This window comes from Marmota monax, unplaced genomic scaffold (genome assembly GCF_021218885.2).
Source record: "Marmota monax isolate L192 unplaced genomic scaffold, Marmota_monax_Labrador192_F-V1.1 WCK01_AAM20220418_F8-fsc00001, whole genome shotgun sequence".
Classification (NCBI taxonomy): Eukaryota; Metazoa; Chordata; class Mammalia; order Rodentia; family Sciuridae; genus Marmota; species Marmota monax.
In genome coordinates, this window is record NW_026693777.1 from 42,976,718 (window position 1) to 43,000,932 (window position 24,215).

At 42.7% G+C, this 24,215-nt stretch overlaps 1 protein-coding gene across 1 annotated transcript; it reads right to left on the reverse strand.

Annotated features, from left to right (window-relative positions):
- Positions 1 to 1,452: 1,452 nt before the first annotated feature.
- Positions 1,453 to 19,683, reverse strand: Rmdn3 (regulator of microtubule dynamics 3). Its single transcript, XM_046460954.2, has 13 exons — positions 19,592 to 19,683; positions 19,044 to 19,237; positions 16,914 to 17,106; positions 16,383 to 16,526; positions 11,131 to 11,419; positions 10,333 to 10,435; positions 5,868 to 5,928; positions 3,663 to 3,738; positions 3,441 to 3,518; positions 3,129 to 3,227; positions 2,824 to 2,877; positions 2,561 to 2,641; positions 1,453 to 2,237 (listed from the first exon to the last, which is right to left on the reverse strand). Exons 2-13 carry the CDS (start codon positions 19,228 to 19,230, stop codon positions 2,184 to 2,186), a joined length of 1,419 nt encoding a protein of 472 aa, XP_046316910.1. The 5' UTR covers positions 19,231 to 19,237; positions 19,592 to 19,683; the 3' UTR covers positions 1,453 to 2,183.
- Positions 19,684 to 24,215: the final 4,532 nt, after the last annotated feature.

A 24,215-nucleotide genomic window follows, 5' to 3' on the forward strand; every position in this document is an offset into this window, starting at 1 on the left:
GATTTAGATTAAGGACTCTTGATGAGGCCTGCTGGGCTATCAGTCCTTATTCTTCTACTTGCTTGGTCTTTTACTTACCACTAAGACTAACTGAATTCTGGAATCTTAAGCATTTCAAAGACTAAGTAAGCAGATACAATATGAGGCTGTTAATAACTTTTTGTAATGAATATACTATTTGGTTTTTTTGTGGTCCTAGGGACTAATCCAAGGGATGCTCTACCACTGAAGTATATCTCCATCCCTTTTTATTTTGAGAGAGTCTGCTAAAGTACCAAGTCTGACCTCAAATTTGTGATCTTCCTGTATCAGTGTTTTCAGTCGCTAGGATTACAAGTGTGCACTGAAATCCAGAATGAGTATACTGATTGGTTTTTGTTGTTGTTGTTTGTTTTTACTTGTAGATATATACGTAAGTAAAGGTGCTATGTCTATCTTTATGTGGTGCTGAGGATCGAACCCAGTGACCCACGATAGGCAAGCACTATACCTCTGAGCTACAACCCCAGCCCCTGAACGTACTGTTTATAGGATAGTTATCTAGAGCAAGATGAATATTTCAAGATAGGGTTTCCATAATACCACTTTGGCACTGAGTAGTGCTGGTCAGTTTCTATTGCATTAAGTATTGAAAACTGAAAAGAAAATCCTACATTCAGGTAATTGACCTTATATCCTTCAATCCAATGGAAAACATTACAAGATTGAACTATCATGACATTCCTATGGCTTGTTTTTATTCCGTAAGTCTCAGGTTGTAGGGGTCTGGCACTTGCCCAGATTATTTTGTTTCAGAAGTTTGAGATCCTTCTGTTGTTAAGACTTCTACTTGGAATGGGTTTTAATCAGTTCTAAGTTTAAAAGGCCTCTCAGCTAGTATTGGGATATGTGACACAGAAAATCTCTGCTGCCGCATATGTTGGCCCCCTACTTTATGCAGGGAAATGGGAATATTTAGATCAATTTAATGCAGTTTTGTTTGACTGACTTTAAGGGAGTGGGCATGGCAGTACACACCTATATTCTCACTGAAAGTGCTCATTGACCATCCAAAAACTTTGGATTTTAGATAACAAAAGTTGTCTTATCCTCAGAATTGACTGTATCTCGGGTCTTCTTTTTCTACATCACAAAATAAACCTAGGTTGGTCTTTATAAAGACAATGACAGATTCTGCAGTGAAATATTGGCTCTCATAAAGGCACCTCAGCCCTATATGGTACTTAGATGAATCTGACCTAGACAATTATCTTACTCTTCATTTGGAATTGGACTTTGTGCTAAACAAGAGGGGCAGGGAACAGTAGATAAAAACAAGCTCTCTGGCTATGTTTTACACGCAGCTAAATTTTTCCACTGGAAAGAACATTAATCAAAGATCTTATTTAGTGCACTGTTTTTCTATGCATATCATTTCATGTGTAGGAGGAAAAAAACAGAAGATTGTCATCATTGTTATCAACTTTGGTTTATTTCAAGCTTGTGCCAAAATATATTCCAGATAATGCTTCAGATCATTGTTGCATAATAAACCCTAATGCCATTTCTGTCATTCCAAAAGCTGCCAGAACTCTGGAAGTCAAGTGGTCCAGCCCCTTAACCCAGGAATACAGGTAGAGTCCACATGATAGGTGATGAGAGGGGCAATAATTGAACTGCTCTGGCCCCTCGTTTTGTCCTGGTAAGTAGGGTATGATCTTAGGATTAAGATGTAGCTAATGAATATTATGAATATTAATCAGTGAAAACATTAGAGTGACAAGTTCTCTTTGTTCCTTTAGCTCTTTGAAAGTTCATCTATCTCACTGGCAGTGCTGCTACTTCATCTTTCAGCTCTAGCAGCCTTCAGGGATCCACCCACACTTAACCCTAGGGCAAATGCCAGTTTAAGTCTTCATTTTTCAAGAATTTCCTTAAGGGGAAGAACAACAGAAACCCAAGGTGCAAGTTCTTCCCTAATTTTAGATTAGGTAAAACATGAGAATAAATTAACTGATGGACAGCAGGCAAGAAGTTGGGGAACGGTAGTGGGTAACAGTCAGACCCAGGGGGCAGAACACTACCTAAACCAGTCTTGCTTGGTTTTCTGATCTTAGCAGGGTCTATGGAAAAAAAGCCTTGATTTTTTTTTTTTTTCCCTCTTAAATAGTATTCCTGAAGTCACAAAGGCCATTGAAATGTGATTATTCTCCTAAAATTACTTCCAGTTCTTGCAGATCCTTCTGGAAAGCTGAATCCTAGAGAAACAAACAGAACAAATCTAGTACTCAAAATCTGCACCAATCTTTTCTCAAACCACCCGTACCTGAGGGGTCCTTTGCTTCCCTCCTGAGCTCTTAGCTGTAGTCTTTTTCCTACTTTCCCAGATAGCCTGGAGCCCATGAAATCTGTCTCCTCCCCTAGGTAAGATGTACACAGAACACAGAAGAGATTCCATGTAGAGGATAAACTCTCATCCCAGGGAAATAAGACCTCAAAGGAAGATTTTCTTTATTGAAAAGGTCACATGATGACACAGTTGTAGAATTCAGTATTTTAAAAACTCTTTAAAAAGTATTACCTCATTAGTAACATCTGGCAACTCCAAGGCCAGCTTCATCCACCTTTTAGCTTCAGTGTTTTTTCCTAGTTCTCTATAGCACTGAGAAGAGACAACAATAAAAACCTGACAAACACCACCAGGAGATAGGAAGAACAAAAATATCTATGCTTTCAAGAGTTCCCAGAAGGGTTGGGAATGTGGTAAGGTGCCTGGGTTTGGTCACCAGCACCAGAAATATCATCTACATAAATGTGTTTTCATCTAGGTTGAAGTGAGTTTACCTTGGAAATATACACCCTTCCTGCTTTGGAAAATCCTGGCTGTAGTTCTTCAACCTAGAGAGGGAAGGCATTTCATTAAGAAGTTCTAAAATTCAAGTCAGGCAAAAGTTTATTAAGTAGACATTTCCAGGCCCCAACCAAGAGACTGATTCAGTGGTTCTAGCCAGGTAATTATTTTTTCCTATACAACAGGCAGACAACTTTCCCCTGTAGAAACCCTTCCCATTAAGGGTCTCAGTAATGTCTTTAGGAAAAATAAGGTTACCCTGGCTCTGGGGCTGCTACCTATCTATCTCCCCTCATACCTTCAAGAAGCTTTGTAGGGCATCCTGCACAGTTGCACTGAGAGGACTTTCAAATAAGGCTGTAGCAGTTTTTTTTTCTAGCCAGCCTAAGTGAGAGACCTGCCATCAAAAGATCAAGATGTAAATAAAAGGTTTAAGAAAAACCTTTAAGAGTAGTGAATAATCTGATCTAAAACCAAACAGCCATCAATAACATGAGCATTGAAGAAATGGAACCCACCAGACCAAGATGATGAAGCTGAGGACTAACCCTGGTAGAGATCAGTGTCAAAGCACGTTTAGGACCATTATGACAGCCCTGACATAGCTTACCTGGTAGCACCACCTGCCAAGAAGAAAGTGAGCCATGGGGTTTTCTGGCTGGAGAGCAATGGCTTTGTCCACATGCTCCTGAAGGAAAAACACAAATATAAAACATCAAATCAAAGAGAAGAGCAGCAAGGCACTGAGGTTGTAAGAAAGCCCTTCTAAGGGAGCTGGGTATGAATAGGCAATCCAGAATAGACCAGCCTAAGGGAAGAAGCTTATCCTCACCTTGAAACTAAAGCCACTCTGGATGCGCCTCTGGATGCCCTCATGCTCAGCCAACTGACCACAAAGCACTGCATACCTAAGGGGGGAAGCAGCAGCAAGCTCAAGGACTAGGTACTATCACTGCAAGGATCAGTGCCCCACCCATAGCCTAGTTGTGTTATCCTCTATCCCTCCATGTTCAAATAGAGCTAAAAGTATGATTTTCATTTTATTAATTCCCTCTCCAAGACCTGCAATTCCAGTTAGTATTTAATACACAGTGGTAGGCTTACAGTTCTCCAGAGTGTTATAGGCATTAAAAAGCTTGGCCCATCACATTAAATCTCTTCACATTTAGGAATATTTAGGGAAGCTGGAAGTGGTGTCACATGCATGTAATCCTAGCAACTCAAGCTGAGGCAGGAGGATTGCAAGTTCAAGTGCAGCCTCAGCAACTTAGCAAGAACCTGTCTCAAGGGGTTGGGGATGGGCTGGGGCTATATAGTTCATGGTAGAGCACTTGCCTCGCATGTGTGAGGCACTGGGTTTGATCCTCAGCACCACATAAAAAATAATAACAAAGATTTTTTTTAAAAAAGGGTTGGGGATGTAGCTCAGTGGTAGAGCACCACTGGGTTCAATCCCCAGTACGAAAAGTAAATATACATACTTAGGCAAGGTCTCGATACACATCTCTAAAATCTCCTCATATAGTACAAACATAGCTAATCATAAAAACTTGAAAAACCAGAAGACTAGAGGTGTAGTAGAACATTTGCCTAGCATGTGCAAGGCCCTAAGTTCCATCCCCAGCACTGCAAACAAAAAAGTAGAGAAGTGGGAGTACACATAAGTCAGCAGAAAACTAAATGACTTAAGTAGCTTGTTAATTGTCTCCTAAGCAAACACTAAAGGTAGGTCTTGGCCTTCGGAGTACACAGATATATCATCAGAATTTGGGAAACTATGCTCTCAGAATGGCCAAATTGGGTAAATAAAGGTATTGAGTCTCCAACTACACCTAAAAAGTAAATATTTAAAAAAAAAAAAACAAGGCCAAGCCTGGTACATGGTGCACACCAGTAATCCCAGCTACTCAGGAGGCTGAAGCAGGAAGACCAAAAGCTGAAGGGCAACCTCAGCAATTTCAGACCCTCTCTCAAAAAGACTAGACTTAAAAAAAAAGACTAGACTTGTAGCTAAGTGGTAGAGCACCCCTCAGTTCAATCCCTAGTACTTAGCGGGGCTGGGGGGTGGTTCTACGTTATCCACCCCAGCATTGTTTCTAGAAGCAAAATTGACATGCATTGAGTGCCTAACCAGGCCTTAGTTGCTTCATTTACTAAATACCTGGGGTTATCTGTATCAGACACTTCCAGAGGTTCATATCCATTGTTAATCAAAACAGCTGTTCCTCAGAGCCAGTTTTCATCCTTGGGATCCTTCCTAGACCAGGAAAGCAATGACACCCTGGAGAGTTACCTGGTCTCCAAGAACCCTTGCAGAGGAGGTTTCAGCAACAGAGAAGCACAGCCTCTCAGCTCACAATCTGAGGGCAGAGGCTTAGAAAGCAATGGAATAGTGAGAGAGGGAAAAAATATTTTCACTAAAACTCAGATGCTAAAATCAGGATTTTGGACATGGGTAGGTTTGACTAATAAGTTGGTAGAGTTTTGCTCACAAAAGACCACAAAAAGGGCTGATGTGTTTTGGGCTTTTTGTTTTGTGGTGCTGGGGATCAAACTTGGGGCCTCATGCTAAGTAAGCACTCTACCACTAAGTGACATCCCCAGCCCAGTAAGCTAATAATTGACCTTTCAGCTTCTTTGGCTTTGCTTAGTTTTTCTCATGCAAAGAAGCCAAGGTCCACCACCAGCCAGGGATCACAGCTAGAGGAAAGAAGAGTTTATGTAGGACAAGGGAGCAGCAAATTGCTCCAGTCTCCCTGAGGAGACAAGAACCCACAAGTTTTTATGGCTAGGGTCACTTTTACAAAGATACCCATTTCTTCTAGCCACAACAGGAAAAAAAGCTTGCTCTCCCAACTTGCCTCAGCCACAGAGCATCTCCCAAAGAAAATCTATGGTCCCTGACTGGGATAGGGTTAGCATGTAGAAATGCAGAGTAGAGCTCCCCATCCTGGATCCTCTGGCCAGGACAGAGAAAAGAAAGGTCTCTGTTCTGGCTCTTGCTGGCTCTTGTCAGAACCCTGCAGGGTGTTATTACCACTGGTGACATTCAGCACTCTCATTCCCCTTCTCCAGAGCAGCCTTTGCTTCTTCCTTTCCTGAAAGATAAAGGTAAATCTAGAATTGACATGGGCTCCCTTGTACACTTCCCTGGGAAGTGCTGTGGGAAAAATGAGTACTTTAGTTCTCACTAATACCTATACAATTGGGACTTACATGGAAATAGTTTGTGAAAAAGCTGTATATGGGTTCTCAAGGATGATTCCTCTTCACCTTGGAGAGGTGACCCATATCTGTCATCAGTGGCAAATGTATAAAATTTGATAAAATCCTCAAAAGGATCCACCACCTGCCCTAGTGCTGGGGATTGAACCCAAGACTTTCTGTTATGCTAGGGAAATACTCCACCAATGAGCTATACCCTCAGCCCAAAGCCACAACTCTTATAGGAGTCAACCGACTTCTGCATAGTTTTACCAAGTTTTCTAGGAACCAGACTAACAAAGACATCAAAGTCCAAACACATGAAAGCTTCTAATGAGGGTCCCTTAAAGTAAGAAGATGGAGTCCATAGACCTCCAGATGAGGATCGTTACAACCATACACTGGAAAAAAGACATTGCAAAAAGGGATTTTTCCTTTGATCAAAATGGAACAAAAGTAATATTTTGAGGTTGTCAGTTGGCTAATCTGTACTGTTTGCTCATATTTTAGTAATTTTTAAGGCAACTGATGCTGTAAAAGTCTCTTAACTCTCTTTTTCCAAACATAAAGGCAATGTGACCCCACCAGTGAGGGACATTATCTTTTAGGGTTTCTATCTCCTTCAAAACACTGTGTCACTAGGAAAATAATAGTGAATATGTGACAGCCAATTCTTACCAAGCTGGATAGTGGGATGGACAAATCATAGCTGAAGAGCCACAGAATGCCTTCCTTCTAGAGATAGAATAACTTGGGACCCAGTAAATCCCAAGTTTTCAATTTTGCCAGTATTTCAGTGACATCAATACAAGTACATTAAAAGAAGTTGGAAGCTGAGTGCAGTGTGGTGCATGCCTGTGATCCCAGCGGCTGGGGAGACTGAGGCAGAAGGATCACAAGTTCAAAGCTAGCAAAAGGCAGTAAGCAACTCAGTGAGACCCTGTCTCTAAATAAAATACAAATGCTGTGGATGTGGCTCAGTGGTCCAGTGCTCCTTAGTTCAATTCCTGGTGCCAAAATAAATAAATAAATAAAAGCTGGAAGTCATAATCTAGAGTTTGTAAATTACAAATTTACATCGTTACAATTTTACAAATTACATTGTTACAATTTTATTTTAGTTTAGCTATACATTATATACTATATTTTTTTATAGGTCTTCCACATCTGCGACAATGGGACAAAATGGACTTGACCCAATAAGGATAATTCTAAAAGACTACAATTCCAGAGCAAGACCTTCAAAGACATTCCATAGTCATCTAACCTCCAGTAGGAATAGACTTGTCCAGGAGTGCTAAACACAAAAACCAAACTAAACAAGTGCTGGCTGTGGATACTACTATGACCACTGCTCACCCCCTGTCTTCATGATTCATGCTGGCTGTTAGCACTAATAAGAAACAGTTTGCCCTTCGGCTTTCTAAGAAACACAATGGCAGTTCACAAGAACAGGAATCTTACAAAATGGAGCAAAAAGGGAAAAGAAAGTGGTTGGTCCATTTTCTAAGAAAAATAGGTATGATATGAAAATACCTGCTGTGTTCAATATAAGAAATAATGGCTACTCAGGAGGATTGCATGTTCAAGGCTAGCACTGGCAACTTAGTGAGGCCCTGTCTCAAGGTAAATAAAAAGGACTAGGGATGTAGCTCCATGGTAGAGCACCCCTGTATCCAATTCCCAGTATCCATCCCCCAAAAAATGGTTACAAAGATTTAAGGAAACAAAATTGCATCTAATAACCTCAAGGGTTGTATGTTTAAAGTTAGCCTTGTTGATCTACAAAATGGTAAGATTGCATAGAAAATTCAAACTAATTTCTGAGAATATTCAGACATACACTTCCTAACTTCTAGGGCATGGATCCCATGACAGAATGTTTCATGGCCACAAATGGCAGACCATTATTGAAGCTCATGATGATGTAAGAATACCAACAGTAGAGCTAGGTATGTGCTTAGTGATAGAGTGCTTGCCTAGCATCCACAAGTACCTAGGTTCAATCCCCAGTACCTTTAAAAAAAAAAAAAAAGTTATTTCCTTGTTTATTCTATGTTGGTTTTACTTAAAAATGTGATTATTAGATTTCGAAGACCTCTTATGCTCAGCACCAGTAAGTAGGTCTACCAAATCTAGATGGAAATCATAACTTTCGAAGTACAAATGACTTGAAAGATGAAGCCAATAAACTGATTCTATACAGCATTGGAAAGAAGCAAGGTTTTCCAATCTCCTTTTCATGATATCATTTGTTAGTTTAAAAAAAGCTAAAGAAATTAAAGTTTGAGTTGAAAAACTGATAGGACTTCATAGAGAAGGCAGCAGCTCTGGAAAAGGTATGGAGGGTGAGACAGGTGCTAAAGATGATTGAGCTGATGGATGTGAACCACCACTCCCAGAATCTTTCTAAAATTCAGACTTTTCATAGTAACAAGTAAAAAGTCCCATTTGGGGATGGGTTGGGTGAGAAATTATCAGAGGAAAAGAAAAAGTTGTTGATACCAAGATATCAAAAAAAAAAAAAAAAAAATCAGCCCAAAAGCTGATCAGAATCCTCACCTGAAATTTAGGAGGGGCAGCAGATGCTTTTGAAGAAAAAAAAAAAAAAAAGTAAAAGCACCTTCTCTTAACTTCCAGGTACCTTTGAGAGTCTGTATCAACTCTAAGTTTCTCCATCAATAGAATTCTAATAATATTTAGAATGCTGACCTTGAAGTATTGTCAGATTCACATTTTCAAAGGTTCAGTAACATTTGGGCTGGGTTTATGGCTCAGTGGGAGAATACTTGTCTAGCACGTGCAAGGCCATGGGTTTAATCCTCAGCACCACATAAAAATAAATAAAATACAGGTATTGTGTCAAACTACAAAAAAAAAATAAATATTAAAAGAAAAAAGATTCAGTAACATTTGTAGGGTTGTCTTAAGTGGGAAAAATTACAAATCCATATTAGTCAGTCACCTTATAATGAACCGGATCATATACCTGGAAGCCCATTTAGGTGCCTGACATAGGGTGTGTGGCAAGGTAGGGTTAGGGATAGTCTCACTTTTTTTTTTTTTTTTTTTTGCAGTATTGGGGATTGAACCCAGGAGCACTCTACCATGGAGCTACATCCTCAGCCTGTTTTTTTAATATATTATTTAGAGACAGAGTCTTTGCTAAATTGCTTAGGGCTTCAATAAGTTTCTGAGGCTGGCTTTGAACTTGCAGTCGTCCTCTCCTGCCTCAGCCTCCCAAGTTGCTGGGATCACAGGCATGTGCCACCATGCCTGCCCTCCTCAGCACTCTGTTTTGAGACAGGGTCTCCTTAAGTTGATTGATTGGACTGATCTTAAATTTGTGATCCTCCTGCCTGAGCCTCCCAAGTAGCTGGGGTTATTGGCATGCACCATCATACCTAGCTCACATCAGTCTTGTTTAAAGAGTCCACCCTCATGACAAACAAGGACAAGCCCAGAGCCTGGCACAGGTCTGATATACCCTATCCTCCACAGTACTTAGACAACAGATTTGCTAAGTGGATATCAGGGATTTCTACACTAGCAGTAAACTCCCAAACTGCTTCTTAAGTGTTCACCATATATACTCATATTCTCAGAACACCTGCCACATAGACAGTATAACTAAAACCAGATTCCTAAACAGCAACCAGAAACCTTGAGTTCTACCTCCTTTCCAGTTAAGAAAGGAGGCTTTGCCAAGCATGGTGGCACACATATATAATCCCAGCAACTCAAGAGGCTGAAGCAGGGGCTGGGGTTGTAGCTCAGTGGTAGAGCACTTGCCTAGCGTGTGTGGGGTACTGGGTTCAATTCTTAGCACCACATAATAAGTAAATAAATAAAATAAAGGTCCATCAACAACTAAATATTTAAAAGGGGGGGGGGGGTGAGGCAGGAGGACTATAAGCTCAAGACTTAGCAAGACCCCGTCTCAAAAACTGAAAAGGGCAAGGGATGTAGCTCAGTGGTAGGCATCCCTGGGTTCAATCCCCAGTATCACAAAAAAAAGGTAAAGGCTTTGCTTCTCTTATGCTTGAGGAGTAAGAACAAAGACTAATGCTAACATGATACAACTACCCTTAAAATCATGTGCTCCTGTGTCAATTACTATGACATGCAAAGAGGTAAACCGCTGTATGTCAAAAAACAAGAGTCCCTGAAAACCCGAGTTTATCCCCTAGTGAGTAAGCCACAACTCATAGCCAACATCCGGTGGTTCCCCTGAGTAGATGAACCACCTGTACCTCCACAATCAGTCACTTTCCCACTAGGAACCTCTCAGCACCTACCATTTAGGGCATATGACTTCTTCTCATTCACCTCCTCAGTGAGCTCACACATGTCACTGTAGGCCCGGGCCAGGCGCCAAAGAAAGTCCTGTCGGCTTCCATACTGTGAAACAAACAGGAATGCGACACCACATCCTCAGTTTAATTTTCAAAGATAGTGTGTTACAGTCACTAACATGAGGCCAACTGCTATGCAGTCTTCCCACTCCATAGACCTCCCAGGTTCAGAACTGATGACGCATCTCTAGCTGATACCTTGCATAATCACAGGGAAGGGCACCCTGGCCTTATACTGCTAGGGGAAAGGTCAAATCCAAGAAGATACAGAGGGACACAGCAAGAGGAGTCTTGCTGACACGAAAAAAAGTGTGAAGGTGCCCAAGAAAAGAGCGCTTGAGTGCTCTACACACTTGTTACTTGTGATAGAAACTTCAAGTTAGAGCAGACAGATTGAGTTCTACCTCAAGGAAAATAAGAGGAGGGGTACCCATTCCAGTCCTTTCCCCATTTCCCCCTACAGAGAGAGTAAGAGCTTATTTTGAATCCATAGGAGGCAGAGAACTATACTTCTCTTCCTCAGCAGGAAGAAAGCTCTGGGGCAGATAGTACCCCGGCTGGGCCTTCTTGGAAAATGATGTGCAACCTGGGGAGCACAGGCAGAACTAGCCATCTCATTCCCATGTTCCTTCCCATGTTATCTTGCAGGGTCAGTCACCATATGGGCCTTTCTTCATTCCCTATGGGTCAAGAGATAAGGGAGGGAGAAGAGGGGAAGCAGACAAGCAGTTGGAGCCTCACCGCGAGCTTGTTGTTGAGCAGCAGCTGGAAGCCCTCACGCTTATTCTGCTCACTGCCCTGGTGTAGCTCATCAGCCTGCTGCAGGAGGGGCAGCACATCCTCATGACCCAGAGAGACTTCAGCCTCTAAGACACCAGATGCTGGACCTGAAGCTGCTTCCACCTCCAGCTCCAGAGAATCCTTTCTTCCCATCTTTACAGTTTCACAGCTCACTTCATCTTCCCCTTCATCCTCACTCTCCTTGTCAGAGTCTCTCTCATAGTCAGACTCAGCATTGGCTGTTGTATAACTGGCAGAGAAATATAAATAACAGGGTCAACTCAGCTGATTATTCCATTCAAATCCCTAGGGTCTAATCCTTCAGCCATAAAGAGGCTCTAGCATTGTTGTACAGTGTACCAAATAAGAATCATGTCCATCCCTTAATGGTAGAATTAGTCTTCAAGAAAAAGCTTCCTATGGGAACTGTGGACTAGGAAAATTATCAGGGAGAGTTAGAGTATTGAAGTGGGGGCCCTGTGCTGGTCAGGGCCAATATCAGAATGCTTTTTGAAGACCACCAAACCTGCCAGAAAACGAAAAGGGAAAAAGCTCAGAAAAGTATGTAAAAAGTGCTTGCCAGTAAATCTCTTAGTACAGAGAAACAAAGTCATTTTTCTTCTTTTAAAGTGCTTCAGTAAACACACACACACACACACGTGTGTTCATGTTTTGTTTGTGCATACGTGCAGTACTAGGGACTGAACCCAGGAGTTCTCTACAACTCAGCTACAGCCATTTTTATTTCCAGGTGGGGTCTTGCTAAAATGCCAAGGCTGGCCTCAAACTTTTAGTCCTCCTGCCTCAGCCTCTGGAATGGCTGGCTTTTTAAAAAAAATAAAATAAAATAGTGTTTTAAAATAAGCAGCAGGGGCTGGGGTTGTGCTCAGCAGTAGAAAGCGCTCACCTAGCACATACGAGGCCTTGGGTTCGAACCTCAGCACCACATAAAAATAAATAAATAAAACAAAGGTATTGTGTGCATGTACAACTAAAAAAAATTTAAAAATAAATAAAATAAGCAGCAGACTGGAGTGTGGCTCAGTGGTAAGCACTTGCCTACCATACCTTGTGAGGCCCTGGGTTTGGTCCCAGCACTGAATGGGGGGAGGTGGGAAATACATACATGCACATACCTACACACTCACACCTTAAAGATATACGTGGAGCTGATCTCCTGAGGTGGAGTGATCACAGTCTAAGGATTTGCTAATCATCTTTGTTTTATCAGTCAAAAGCACCTGCCAGAACCAACATGGGTGAGTGCCAGCTTATGAAGCAACAGGCAGTCACACATCCTTGTTTTCCCCCCTCCCACCCTATACTGGGGATTGAACCCAGTGGTGCTCTACCACTGAGCTACATACCCAGGCCACCTCCCAGAGATCCCCCCCCTTGTTTTTTTTGAGATGGTAGTCTCGAGTTGCCCAGGCTGGCCTTGAACTTGCCATCCTTCTATTGTAGCCTTCTGAATAGCTGGTATTACAGGCATGGACCACCACACCTGGCAGATATTCTTTGTTAATTAAACCTGTACCACTGACCCAAGTCAACAACCAAACCTGTAATAACAGGAGAAGCCCTTGGGAACTTGAGGGAGTAGTTGAGTGGTAGAGGCCACTTTGCATCTGAAAGAAGGAGAGAAAATGCAAACTACACCCTAGGGAGCTCCAACCCTGATGTATCCACTGAAGAAGCAGCTAAGTTTCTCTTGGATCTCTCTCCATCAGGAGCTGATTAACTGCCAATTAAATCAAACATGAACTAGACAGGGGAGAAGGTAGGACTTCCAGGGGCCAGAAGAAGATACAAGAGAGCCCTTGAGTCTGAGTGAAGGGAAAACAGATTCTATACTGAAACACAGGAAGATCCTAGTGTCCTTTGCAGGTAAACCTTCCTACTTCCTGGAGTAAAAGGTAAGGATAGTCTCTCTATGGTTGGTGCAAAACTAAAGGAGGAGAGATGAAGGAGACAAAGTAAATACAAAATAGCCTAAAGTCGGGTTAAATGTTGAACACAAAAGTAGTCTTCCTCATCTAGAAAGTCAGAGACTACAAGAGTACAGGCAGGCTCCAGAAGGTGCCAAGTGAGCAAACAGATCTGGTGTGCTAGTCTAAGCATGCAAATTTCCTCTTTATAGAGGAGTCTATTGGGGGGGGGGGGGGGTGGCCAAAAACATCCACTATAAGAACTTGAATTTTAAATCTCCCTAACCTCACCTTTCTTTTCAAGAGATTATCCAAGTATCTTTTGCTAGCAATTTGCAGTAAAACCTTTAGAAATTAAAGGGACAAGGAAAAATGATATCCAATTTCACAACTAACCTAGGTAGTGCCAAAAGACCAGAGAGGGGCAACCAAGAGAAACTCCCAGCTAAGCTCTAATGCTTGGACAATAACTTGACTTGGAAGAGAAAATCAAACCAGAGTCTACTCTGCCTAGCTAGATTCAAAGGCAAATGAGCAAGTGGTTTATTTGGAGTGAGAGCTTATATCTAGAGAGGGGAAGACCATATTCTGGACTAGACTAAGGACTGCCTCAGACACTTTAATTCAAAATAGGAGTCTCATCCTCCAGCACATCCAAGGAGGGAACACTGTTCTCACCCTGCTAAAGCTAACCAGAAGGAAGAGCCTGCAGTACTGCTATCCCCTTGAGGCCTAAAGGCAGAGCTCACACAGCCAAGGAGAAGCAAAGTTCAGCAGGGGCTTGCCACCACAAGAGTGACAGCTGGTACAGTCCTGTGAGGCAGGGAGGATCTGAGGAGGCTGGCATGGGGAGGACTTTGTGCCTTACCCCACTTCAAGGAGTTCAGCCTTACCAACCTGAAGCCCCACTGCCTGGAATCAGCCCACAGGTTTCCAGGGCCTGAGATTTATCACATGCAGGGACACTACATTTGCACCATTCCCTCACCTTACACCTGCTGCACTACCAATCTAGCCCTTATGGGTGGCCCTTTTCTTTAATATACCTTCAGGCTTGAGTTGCTAGGCACAAGCAGGACCTTTGAAAAGGCCCTTTGGACATGTTGTTTCCACAGTGGACAGGAGACCAAGCTACCCTCTATTCCTTAAGGAGAGCCCACTAGTCAGAAATAGAGTACTGAGTTACACATGTACCCTCCTGGCAATTAAGTTTCCTTCAATTCCTAAACCCCACTAGAGGGGCTGAGCCTGGGCATTCAGAGATGACTAGGCATGACCCCTGACCCTGAGAAGGAGAGAAGACAAGACCCAAATAAATGATGTTATAAATGCCCAAGGAGGAGTGAAGGTGAAGGTGAGGTTGCCGGCAACCTGCTTGGCTGGAATACCTGGAAAGCCTGGCTATAGGAGCTGATGTTTTAAGGCACGTTGGATTCTGCCAGGGAAGGAACTCAAACTGTAGTACAATGCCATGGAAACAAGTTCACAAAACTGCACAGGGATTGTGCCTCTGCCAATCAGTCTGTCTCCTGGAAGCTCAAAGTTGTTATATATTTGGAAGAAAGAACACCACTTTCATTGTAACACAGTAGCCCATCAGATCTCATTCTTTCACCCCTCAAAGAAGTTCTCTCCTTCCCAAGGCCCACATGCCAAAAGCCATGTCAGAGTTTGTGGACTCTTCCCAGAATATTCCCCCTTGACCTATATGGCACCTTCCATGACAAAAAAGAATTATTCACCATGGCCGCTGCCCCAGATAGCAGCCTGCTAAGCCAGAGTCTTGCACCATTAATGGCTTTCATGTACCACAGGACTGGTCATGGGACTCAACCTGCTGGAACTATAATTAAGAAAGCCACCCATCCTTTTGGTGGCTGAAAGCCCTACCTTGCTCCTTGTGACCTTCGAAGTTCCAGTGAGTACCCACAAGTTATGTACCCTAGTAAACCACTCTGGCTCTAACTCAGCCCAGAAGTTATATCTATATCTATATCTATATATATATATATATATATATATTTTTTTTTTTTTTAACTCATGAAGGGCCTGGAGTTCCACATCCTGATTCCTGATTTTGGACAAAGTTGTGACTTCTCCTTCCATGCTTCCCTCTTAGAAAATCCAAACATCAATTACCCATCCACACGTGACCTTCTCCCTTGGGTTGTACAGAAATGCTCATTAGGTCTCAGTGTCCCCTATCAACTACTTCATCCTTCTCTTTCTTTGCCATTTGGATGTGTCAAATATTCATTTCATTTTTGCTCTCTCCTCTTAACAGCCTTTGGAAGCATTTCACAGCCCAGAGCTATTAGGTAAATTGAATAGAAAACAACCACTTTTGCTACCCTTGAGAATACAGAAAATTGGGATCAGACAACCCAGGAAACAGTCATCATGAATGAAGGACTATAGCTAATGCATTAAGACTTCAATTGTTTTAGCTGGGGGTAGCACTCATGAGGCCTGGATTCAATCTCCAGCACCAAAAAATTTTCAAAGACTTCACTTATTTCAAAAGGCACATGAACAGTGATCAAATCCAGCATTGTGACCAATGGCAGTGATATGGAAAAAGAATGATTTTCTTAGAAACTCAAATGGGTGCACACATAGCTCAGTGGAGGGGGGCTTACCTAGCACACATGAGGCCCTGAGTTTGATCCCCAGCATCACAAAAGAAAAGGAAAAGACAGGAAAAAATATCCCAAACAACTAAACAAGTTACTTGAGTAAGTTGTGCAAAACTACCACTGTGCTTCCAGCCTTCCCTGGCTAGAAGTGGGCAAATGAACCGCGGCGATTCCACTTCACAGTGTAGCCTATGGTCAGACCTGAGAAATTAGGAGTTACCTCCCCACTGTGAAGAGGAAAAGGAGCTTGAGCAAGGCTCATGGAATCTCTGAGAGAGAGGGTGCAAACTTTGTGCTTAGAGACCTCTGCTTACCTTGCTCGGCCACTCAAGGAAAGGAACAAAGTCAGGAAACAATAGTTATAAAATTCTTGTGATAATACAGAAAAATGCCCAAATTAATAAAAAATATAACTGTAAAAAATATAACTGAGAAAAATAACAAATGGAAATAAAACCACTGTTAACATTTCCATTCTTCTGAATGACAAACTGGATGGGATATTTGTTTCAACTGTTTGGTTTCAATTATTCACACCCTTACCTTGTTCCAAAAATTTAGAGTGGCTTGGTTTGAATTTTACTTTGACAAATAATACTTTTACAAAACCACCTGGTTACAGCCACAATTGCCTCCAGGAGAGACTCACCCTCCTTCACTCTCAGCATCTGTGAATGCAGCTCCAGAGGAGGCTGTGAAGTAGACAGAGCTGGAACCAGTAGAGTCACTCCGCTCCCGGGCAAATGGGAACCTCCGTCGCCGAACCGCTCTCTGATTCTCCTCCATGTGGGATCTGCAAGGTAGAGTCCATTTCAGAGGGACCATTAGATACAGCCTTTTTTCCCTCACTCCTCCTCACTAAATGGCCCAAAGCAGAGAAAATCCTGGGTTTCCACCCTAAGAGCAAGAAAGGCAGCACCCTACATGGCAGACTAGGTTGGACAGAATGAAGAATGTCAGCTGCTACAATGGATCATGAGGAGCCAGAAGCAACGAGCTTGTGCAAGGTAAGAAACCCAATGCACAGCTTCCCCACTAAATTAGGTTAGAAACTATAGAACTGGCTCCTTCTTAAAGATGGCCAGCAACGGCCAGAATGCTACAGCTGAAAAATTTTTAGGGGCAAGGAAAAATTGAAGGGTAAGAGAAACAAAGCAAGGGAGGAGGCTGTATTACTCACCGGACCTCCCCAACAATCTCCCCAGCAAGCCCTTGAAGGCTGCTCCTCAACTCCTCCACCTCCCGCCGTAGTGCCACAAGACTGGTCAGCACAAAGTCCAGGCGGTCCAGCACCTTCTCCTGCCCTTCCTGTGGAAGGCTGGGTAACACCGCAGCATCTCCAGCTTCACCTGGGACAGCTCGCAACAGCATCGCTGAAGGAAGGGGGTAACCAGGAGACAGACACACATGGGATGTGGTGAGGAAAAGATCTCACACCTAGAATTTTGAACCACTTGCTTCTTATTGGAGTTCAATATACAGAGACGATCTTGAGGCTCAGATAGCTTACAATCACAGCTAAGTGTTAATAACAAGTCCCAAGTAACTATTCAGAAAGAAACTAAGTTCCTAGTCTCTACAAAAAAATGCCCTGTACTCCAAGAACCTTCCACACCAGGGCCCTTCAGCAAAGCCGTGCACAGCAGATAATGTGAAATGCTTACAAGGATGCAAGACCTAGGAGGCAGGACAGCTGCCCTATTAGAGTAAAAGAAAGGTCTTTAACTGACCTTATAGTGCCAAATACCAGGCAATCAATACCAACTAACAGCAAAATTAACCTTGGGCTCACCCAAATTCTGATCTCTCATTTCACAAAGAATAGTAAAGTACACTTCTCTTCATTTAGTATTGTCAGAGAGGAAAAAAAGAAAGGGGGAAGCCAGTTACCAAGAAAAGTTACACTGGAAAAAGCCCATACAAACTCCATCAGAAAAACACCATTACCAAGCCCCAACTACCCAACCCTGACTTGAGCTCTGGGTGAATTCCAACAGTGAAATGCTAGCCATTGAAGAGCCACTTAAGTCAATTGGGCTAAACAGGAAAAAAATGAGGAAGACAGAATCCACAGAATAGGAAAGCTGAGATCACTTCTTCAAGGAAATCTAGTAACAATGTAAACCAAACTATAATACATACCCCACAGGGTTCAAGAATGTAGAGCAAGAAATACCTCTGAGATTGTGGTCACTTTCCCAGCCTCAGTAGTAAGACAGACTACTACTAAGAAACTACAAACAAATTAAGAAAACCAAAGGAAAGACAAATGCACCCAGCATGTCACATTACCACTGTGTTATGAAATGCTAACAATCAATTGCAGTCTAAGGTAGTAACTTTTTTTGTTTGTTTTTGGGGATTGAACCCAGGGATGCTTAACCACCAGCCACATCCCCCAGGCCTTTTTATGTTTTATTTTGAGACGAAGCCTTGCTAAGTTGATGAGGCTGGCTTTGAAATCAAAAAACTCCTGCCTCAGCCTCCCAAGCTGTTGGGATTACACTATGCACCACTGCACCCAGATAAGGTATAACTCTTGAAACACTCCTCCAAAACAGCTTTCTAAACCATCTGATTTTGTATGCCAGAGAAAACATTCTTTTCCAATTAACACAAGGTGAGAGGATCTAAATGATCCTCCATCACACAAATCGGGGGAGTAGTTTGAACCAGCCCTATATCCTTTGCTCAAAGGAATGAAGGTGAAAGTTTTACAAATTTCAGCTGCTGGCTTCCAGCCATATTCAGTTTCAATTGCATGAGCATGCTCCCAGCCCAGGCTGCAATAGTAAGGTGGAAAGTACTCTGGACCAGGTGACTAGGCCCAACCTTGCCACTTATACTCTGACAACCTCTGGGGAGTTACACAATCTCTCTGAATCTTTATTTCTTCATAAGAAGACTAAAAAGCTTGAATTAGTCTCCAAGTTCCCTTCAGGTTCTAATATGTAATTTAATATATGAACTCTGACTTTTAATTTCTACAAGATTAGTTATTCCTTTTGCCTTGTTTTGAACTCTTATTACACACCTCACCCAAAACTAAGAAAGTGCCTTTAATACATACAGCATTACTGTAGCCAGAACTAAAACCGAAAGCTAAATGATCTTTTCACAATATACTTTCCTGGAATTATAGAGGAAAGAGTACAGAAAAGGAGATACCTTTTGTTTTCAATAAGTTTTCCAAAAAAAAAATTAAACCCTCAGGCAACCTCCTCCGCTGCCTGTCCCACAAGTTCTGCCAAAGGCAGCTCGTACCTAGGCCTATCAGTCAACAGGCTGACCTCCGTTTCAGGCTCCTTACCCTGGCGTCCAGGCTCTGAAGTCTGAGCGCAGTCCAGGGAGTTGGGCAGGATCTGGCTCCCGCCATGGCGCTGGGTCCGTTTCCATCGCTGCCTGTAAAGGATGCACAGGAATCCAAGGCCGGCGGCGGAGCCAAGCAACAGTGCCAGCCCCGCGCGGGCGCCACCCAAGGCCCCCAGTCTAGACATGCTGCACCTGCAACCCGCGTAAAACACGGGAGCGAGCGGGCGGAGAGGAAGAGATTCGTGAGCCTGGTCCACCCACCCGCAAAGCCGACCCGACAGATATCCCTTTACTCTAGGCTGCTGACTACCCTCACAACAATCCCGACCCTAAGGTTCCGCCAGCTCCCTGGCCCTGGCTATCGCGCCCCTCTCCCAGCCTGGCCGTAGCCTTCCTTCCAACACGCTCTCTGACCCTGATCAGAGTCTGGCTTCTGAGTCTTTGACCCCCACCTCGGCCCACCACACTGCAGACAAACTCGTTACCCTGGCCTCCTCAAGTCCCCTAAGCCACTCGCGCCCGGCAGGAAATAACTCAGACCCTTACCCAGCCTCCAGCCACCATGGCAGCAGCAGCAGCCGCCGCGGCCTCACGCTGTCAATGATCGTGACGTCATTAAACTGCGCCGTCAGCTCACCGCAGACAGGCGCACAGCGATGACCCTACCCGCCTCCGAAGGTCCAGTGGCGGTCAGAGGGGCGGGGTCAGAGCGGGGAGGGGCGGGGAAAGGGGCCGAGACCCCAGAGAAAACTGGGAGGTTTTAGGGCCAGATCTCTTTCCAGAACCCCACCGTCTGGCCATCTAGGATTTCATTTCCCACAAATCACATCAGTTTATCTGCTGCTCCCGGTATTTGCCACGCTTTCTACCTTCGCTTCTACCTGCAAAAGACGACCTCTCTACCTAGAAAACGCCACTCCCCAGCTTTTCTTTACGGTGTCTTAGCGCAGACTTACTTTCATTTAGGCTTAACAGTTTATGGGCTTCCTACTCAGACCGTGTACTAAATTCTAGACAGTAGCGCCTTTGGCAGATCAAATTAGAATAGGTAGACTGCTGGTTATCCATGAGAAGTCCCCCAGTCCCTGGGGCCAGCTTCTGCCAGCTAATGCTTAAATTCACATCATAGAACTGGCTCAATGGTGTTGCGCTTAGCATGCACAAAGCTTGGGGTTAAAGCCCCAGCATTCCACCCTCACCGACAAAACAAAGAAACAAAATTCAAATTATAGCTGCATATACAACACTAAAAAGTCGTTCTTGCCGGACGCGGTAGCGCACGCCTGTAATCCCAGCTGCTTGGAGGCTGAGGCTGGAGGATGGCAAGTTCAAAGCCAGCCTCAGCAATGATGAGTTGCTAAGCAACTCAGTGAGACTCTGTCTCAAAATAAAATAAAAAGTACGACTGCTTATGTGGCTCAGTGGTCGAGAGCCCCTGAGGTCAATCCCTGATACCAAAACAAGCAAACAAAAAACAGTCGTTCTTACATTAACGGGGACAGGATTATAAACTTTTTCCACTTCCAGAATGGATAGAATCTTTTATCTGATGATAGAATCTAATGGATTGTTGTTGTTGTTGTTGTTTGGTTTTTGTTACTGGGGATTGAACCCAGAGACACTTTACCCTAAAAGCCACATCCCCAGACCTTTTTATTTTTTATTTTTGAGACAAATTCTAAGTTGCTGAGCCTGGCCTTGAATTTATCCTTCTGCCTCAGTCTCCCCAGCACCCAGCTGATTATTGTTCTAAAACATTGGGGTTTTTTAATGCTTATTACTTTTTTAATATTTATTTTTAGTTGTAGTTGGATACAATATCTTTAGTTAATTTATTTATTTTTATGTGGTGCTGAGGATTGAACCCAGGGCCTCACCATGCTAGGGGAGCACTCTACCACTGAGCCACAAACCCAGCCCAAAACATTATTGTTTTTAAACATCTGGGTGAGGCTGAAATTTGAGTTGACCTAAGAATTTGTTCACATGCCATTTCAAGTTTTGTTGTTTTTTCTATGTTGGTAAGTTTTTCATCCCTGGATTCTTTTATAAGTTCATTTTACTCTTGTGGTGTTTACTCTTGCAACTTCTTGTAATTTTAGAAACTAAAAAGGATTTTATGGACTGTGATTTCAGTTTTATTGTTATCAAGAATTTCTTGCCAGTGGTGATGGAGCACTCCTGTAATCCCAGCTGCTCTAGTGGCTGAGGCAGGAGGATCCCAAGTTCAAAGCCAGCCTCAGCAATTTAGTGAAACTCTCAGAAATTTAGTTAGACCTTGTTTAAAATAAAAATGAAAAGGGCTGGGAATGTAGTTCAGTGGTTAAGCACCTCTGAGTTCAATCCCCTGTACAAAAAAAAATAATAATAATAAATAATTTCTTAACAAAGTTTAGTTTGTCATCACATTGTACCCCATAAATATGTACAATTACTATGTGTCAATATTTTAAAAATTTATATGCATTAAAAATTTTGGAGGGTATAGTGACTGCAAATATCTAGGCCAGTCCTCCCAAGATCCTTGATTAAACCCTATATTTATCTTTTAATGATGAAATACTTTACATGTACAAGAATATATTTAGCTGAGTGTGGTGGCAAACTCCTATAAATTCCAACTACTTGGGAGGCTGAGGCAGGAGGATCACAAATCCAAGACTAGCCTGGGGAACTTAGTGAGACCCTGTCACAAAATAAAATTAAAAAAAAAAAATAGGGGTTGAGGATGTAACTGGTATGACACTCGCCTAGCATGCTTGAGGTCCTGAATTACACAATATCCAGCCCCACAAAACAAACAGAAGGAATACACTTAATATTTAATGTATAAGTACAAAAATATTTAATGTGTATGAACATTGTAATGAATAATGCCATGAGGTTTAAATAATAAAACTTCATCAATACTTTCTACTAAATTTTAAAGATTAATTTCAGTATCTTTTCATTAACTATGTAATATCCCTTTTCAGTTTTTTTTTTCTCATTTTTGTGTAATAAGCCTGCATTGCTTCTATAATAAAAAAAAGATATTAACTTTATTTTTAAGGACACAAAAACTCATTTCCTCTGGGAAACTTTCCCAGACCTCCCACCAGGCTAGAATTAATCTCTTCATTTTTCTTTGCTCTGGAGACTCTGTTACCCTCACAACACTGATTATTTGCTTTCTAATCTGTCTAACCCAATAGACTGCTCACTCTCCCAGGGCAAGTGTCATTCACCTCAACGTTTCTTGTGCCTTGCACAGTTCTAATCCAGAAGCCGTCCATAAAAGCTGATGGAGAAAGAAAGGAAAGCACCTGTTGCTTTGATGATACTTTCTCAGATGAGAAAAAGCTCAATTACAAAAGAACAATTTCTCCTGTCTTTACTGGGGAGGTGGCTGTGCTAGATAAACTAAGATAAGATATCTTTAATTTCCTCCTGGATATTAAAGATATTATCTGGCAGGCATGAGGCTGTCAGGGCGGTCCGCAGTGCAGGGAATGTTTCAGGATGGAGCTCTCTATCTTATGCTGCATCTGCAGACCAGTTTTACAAATGCAATAAAGCCTGAGAGATGACTGCCCTCCTGTCTTCTCCCCAGGCACTCCACATCCCAGACTGAGAGAAGTGAGCTGATGTGACTCCCAAACTCTTGTCTTGCCTTCTGCCCAGAACATCTGCCTCATTACCTGGCTCTGCCAAAAGAGCAAACAAGTCCAACCGTTCAATGCTTTGGGATGGTGGCCTTATCCCTTGTTTCTAATCTCTACAGCTATGGACATTAAAAACAAAAACAAAAAACTGTTCTTATTTTGGCCTGGGACAGTGGCACATGCCTATAAATCCAGCTATTTGTTGCAGCGGGGAAGGCAGGTAGATCACAAGTTCCAGGACAACCTGAGAAATGTAGTGAGACCCTGTCTCAAAATTTTAAAAGATTGAAAAGGCTGGGATGTAGCTCAGTGGTAGAGCCCCACTGAGTTTCAAATCACTAGCACCTACCCCCTGCCAAAAAAAAAAAAAAAGCCCTTGTACCTGCTTTTTGGTGTGCCCCTGTGTGTCCTCTCCATCGCATCTCTTCCCTTCTCTCGCAGAAGTTATGACTCCCTGAATATTATATTATACGTATGCTCTCCTAATTTTTTTTTTTTGGTAGTGTGGATTGAACCCAGGGGTCCTTAACCACCGGACCATATCCCCAGCCCTTTTTATTTATTTATTTTTAAATATTTTTTAGTTGTAGATGGACATGATACCTTTATTCATTTATCTTTATGTGGTGCTAAGCATCAAACCCAGGGCCTCACACATATTAGGTGAGCACTCTACACTGAACCACAACCCCAGCCCTTTATTTTTTTATTTTGAGATAGGGTCTAACTGAGTTGCTACCCTGCCTCAGCCTCCTAAGCCAGGCACGTGCCACCTCACCCAGCAATCCCCTATTCTTTTTTTTTTTTTTAATATTTATTTATTTATTTATTTATTTTTGGCAGACACAACATCTTTGTTTGTATGTGGTGCTGAGGATCGAACCTGGGCCGCACGCATGCCAGGCGAGTGCGCTACCGCTTGAGCCACATCCCCAGCCCCCCCATTCTTATTTATAACTTGATTACGTATGTTTTATGAAAATGAAAGGAACACCATATGGAAGCAACATTGATAGAACTTTTCAAAATGAAGTAGGAGGCCATTAGGGAACAGAACTTCGGCCTCCAGCTGCTGCCTGGAATTTGAACCTTGGTCGCCCCCACTCTTTGCAGGCCTCTGGCACAACCAGGTAATTATAGTGTTTCCAGAGAATCATGATGGACTCATTATGGACTTTTCCATTTGGCTTATCCCTTATTTCTTTACTTACTATTGTCACGCAGTCCATGTCAAGTAGCATTTACATTCTTTTCCAACTTCAATGAGAGTTTCTCTTGAAACAATTTTAATTACTGCCATGGTTTGGATGCATATCCCCCAAAGGTCCAGGTGTTAAAGGCATAGTTGCCAAGTCAGTACTATTGAGAGTGCCAACTCCCAATGGGACCTTTAGGAGATGGGGCCCAGTGGGAGGTCCTTAAGTCACTGGGGGTGGGCCTTTGAAAGGGATTATGGAACTCCAATCTTTTTCTCTTTGCTTCCTGGTTCCTGATGTAAGCCATCTATCTGCTCCACCATGCACTTC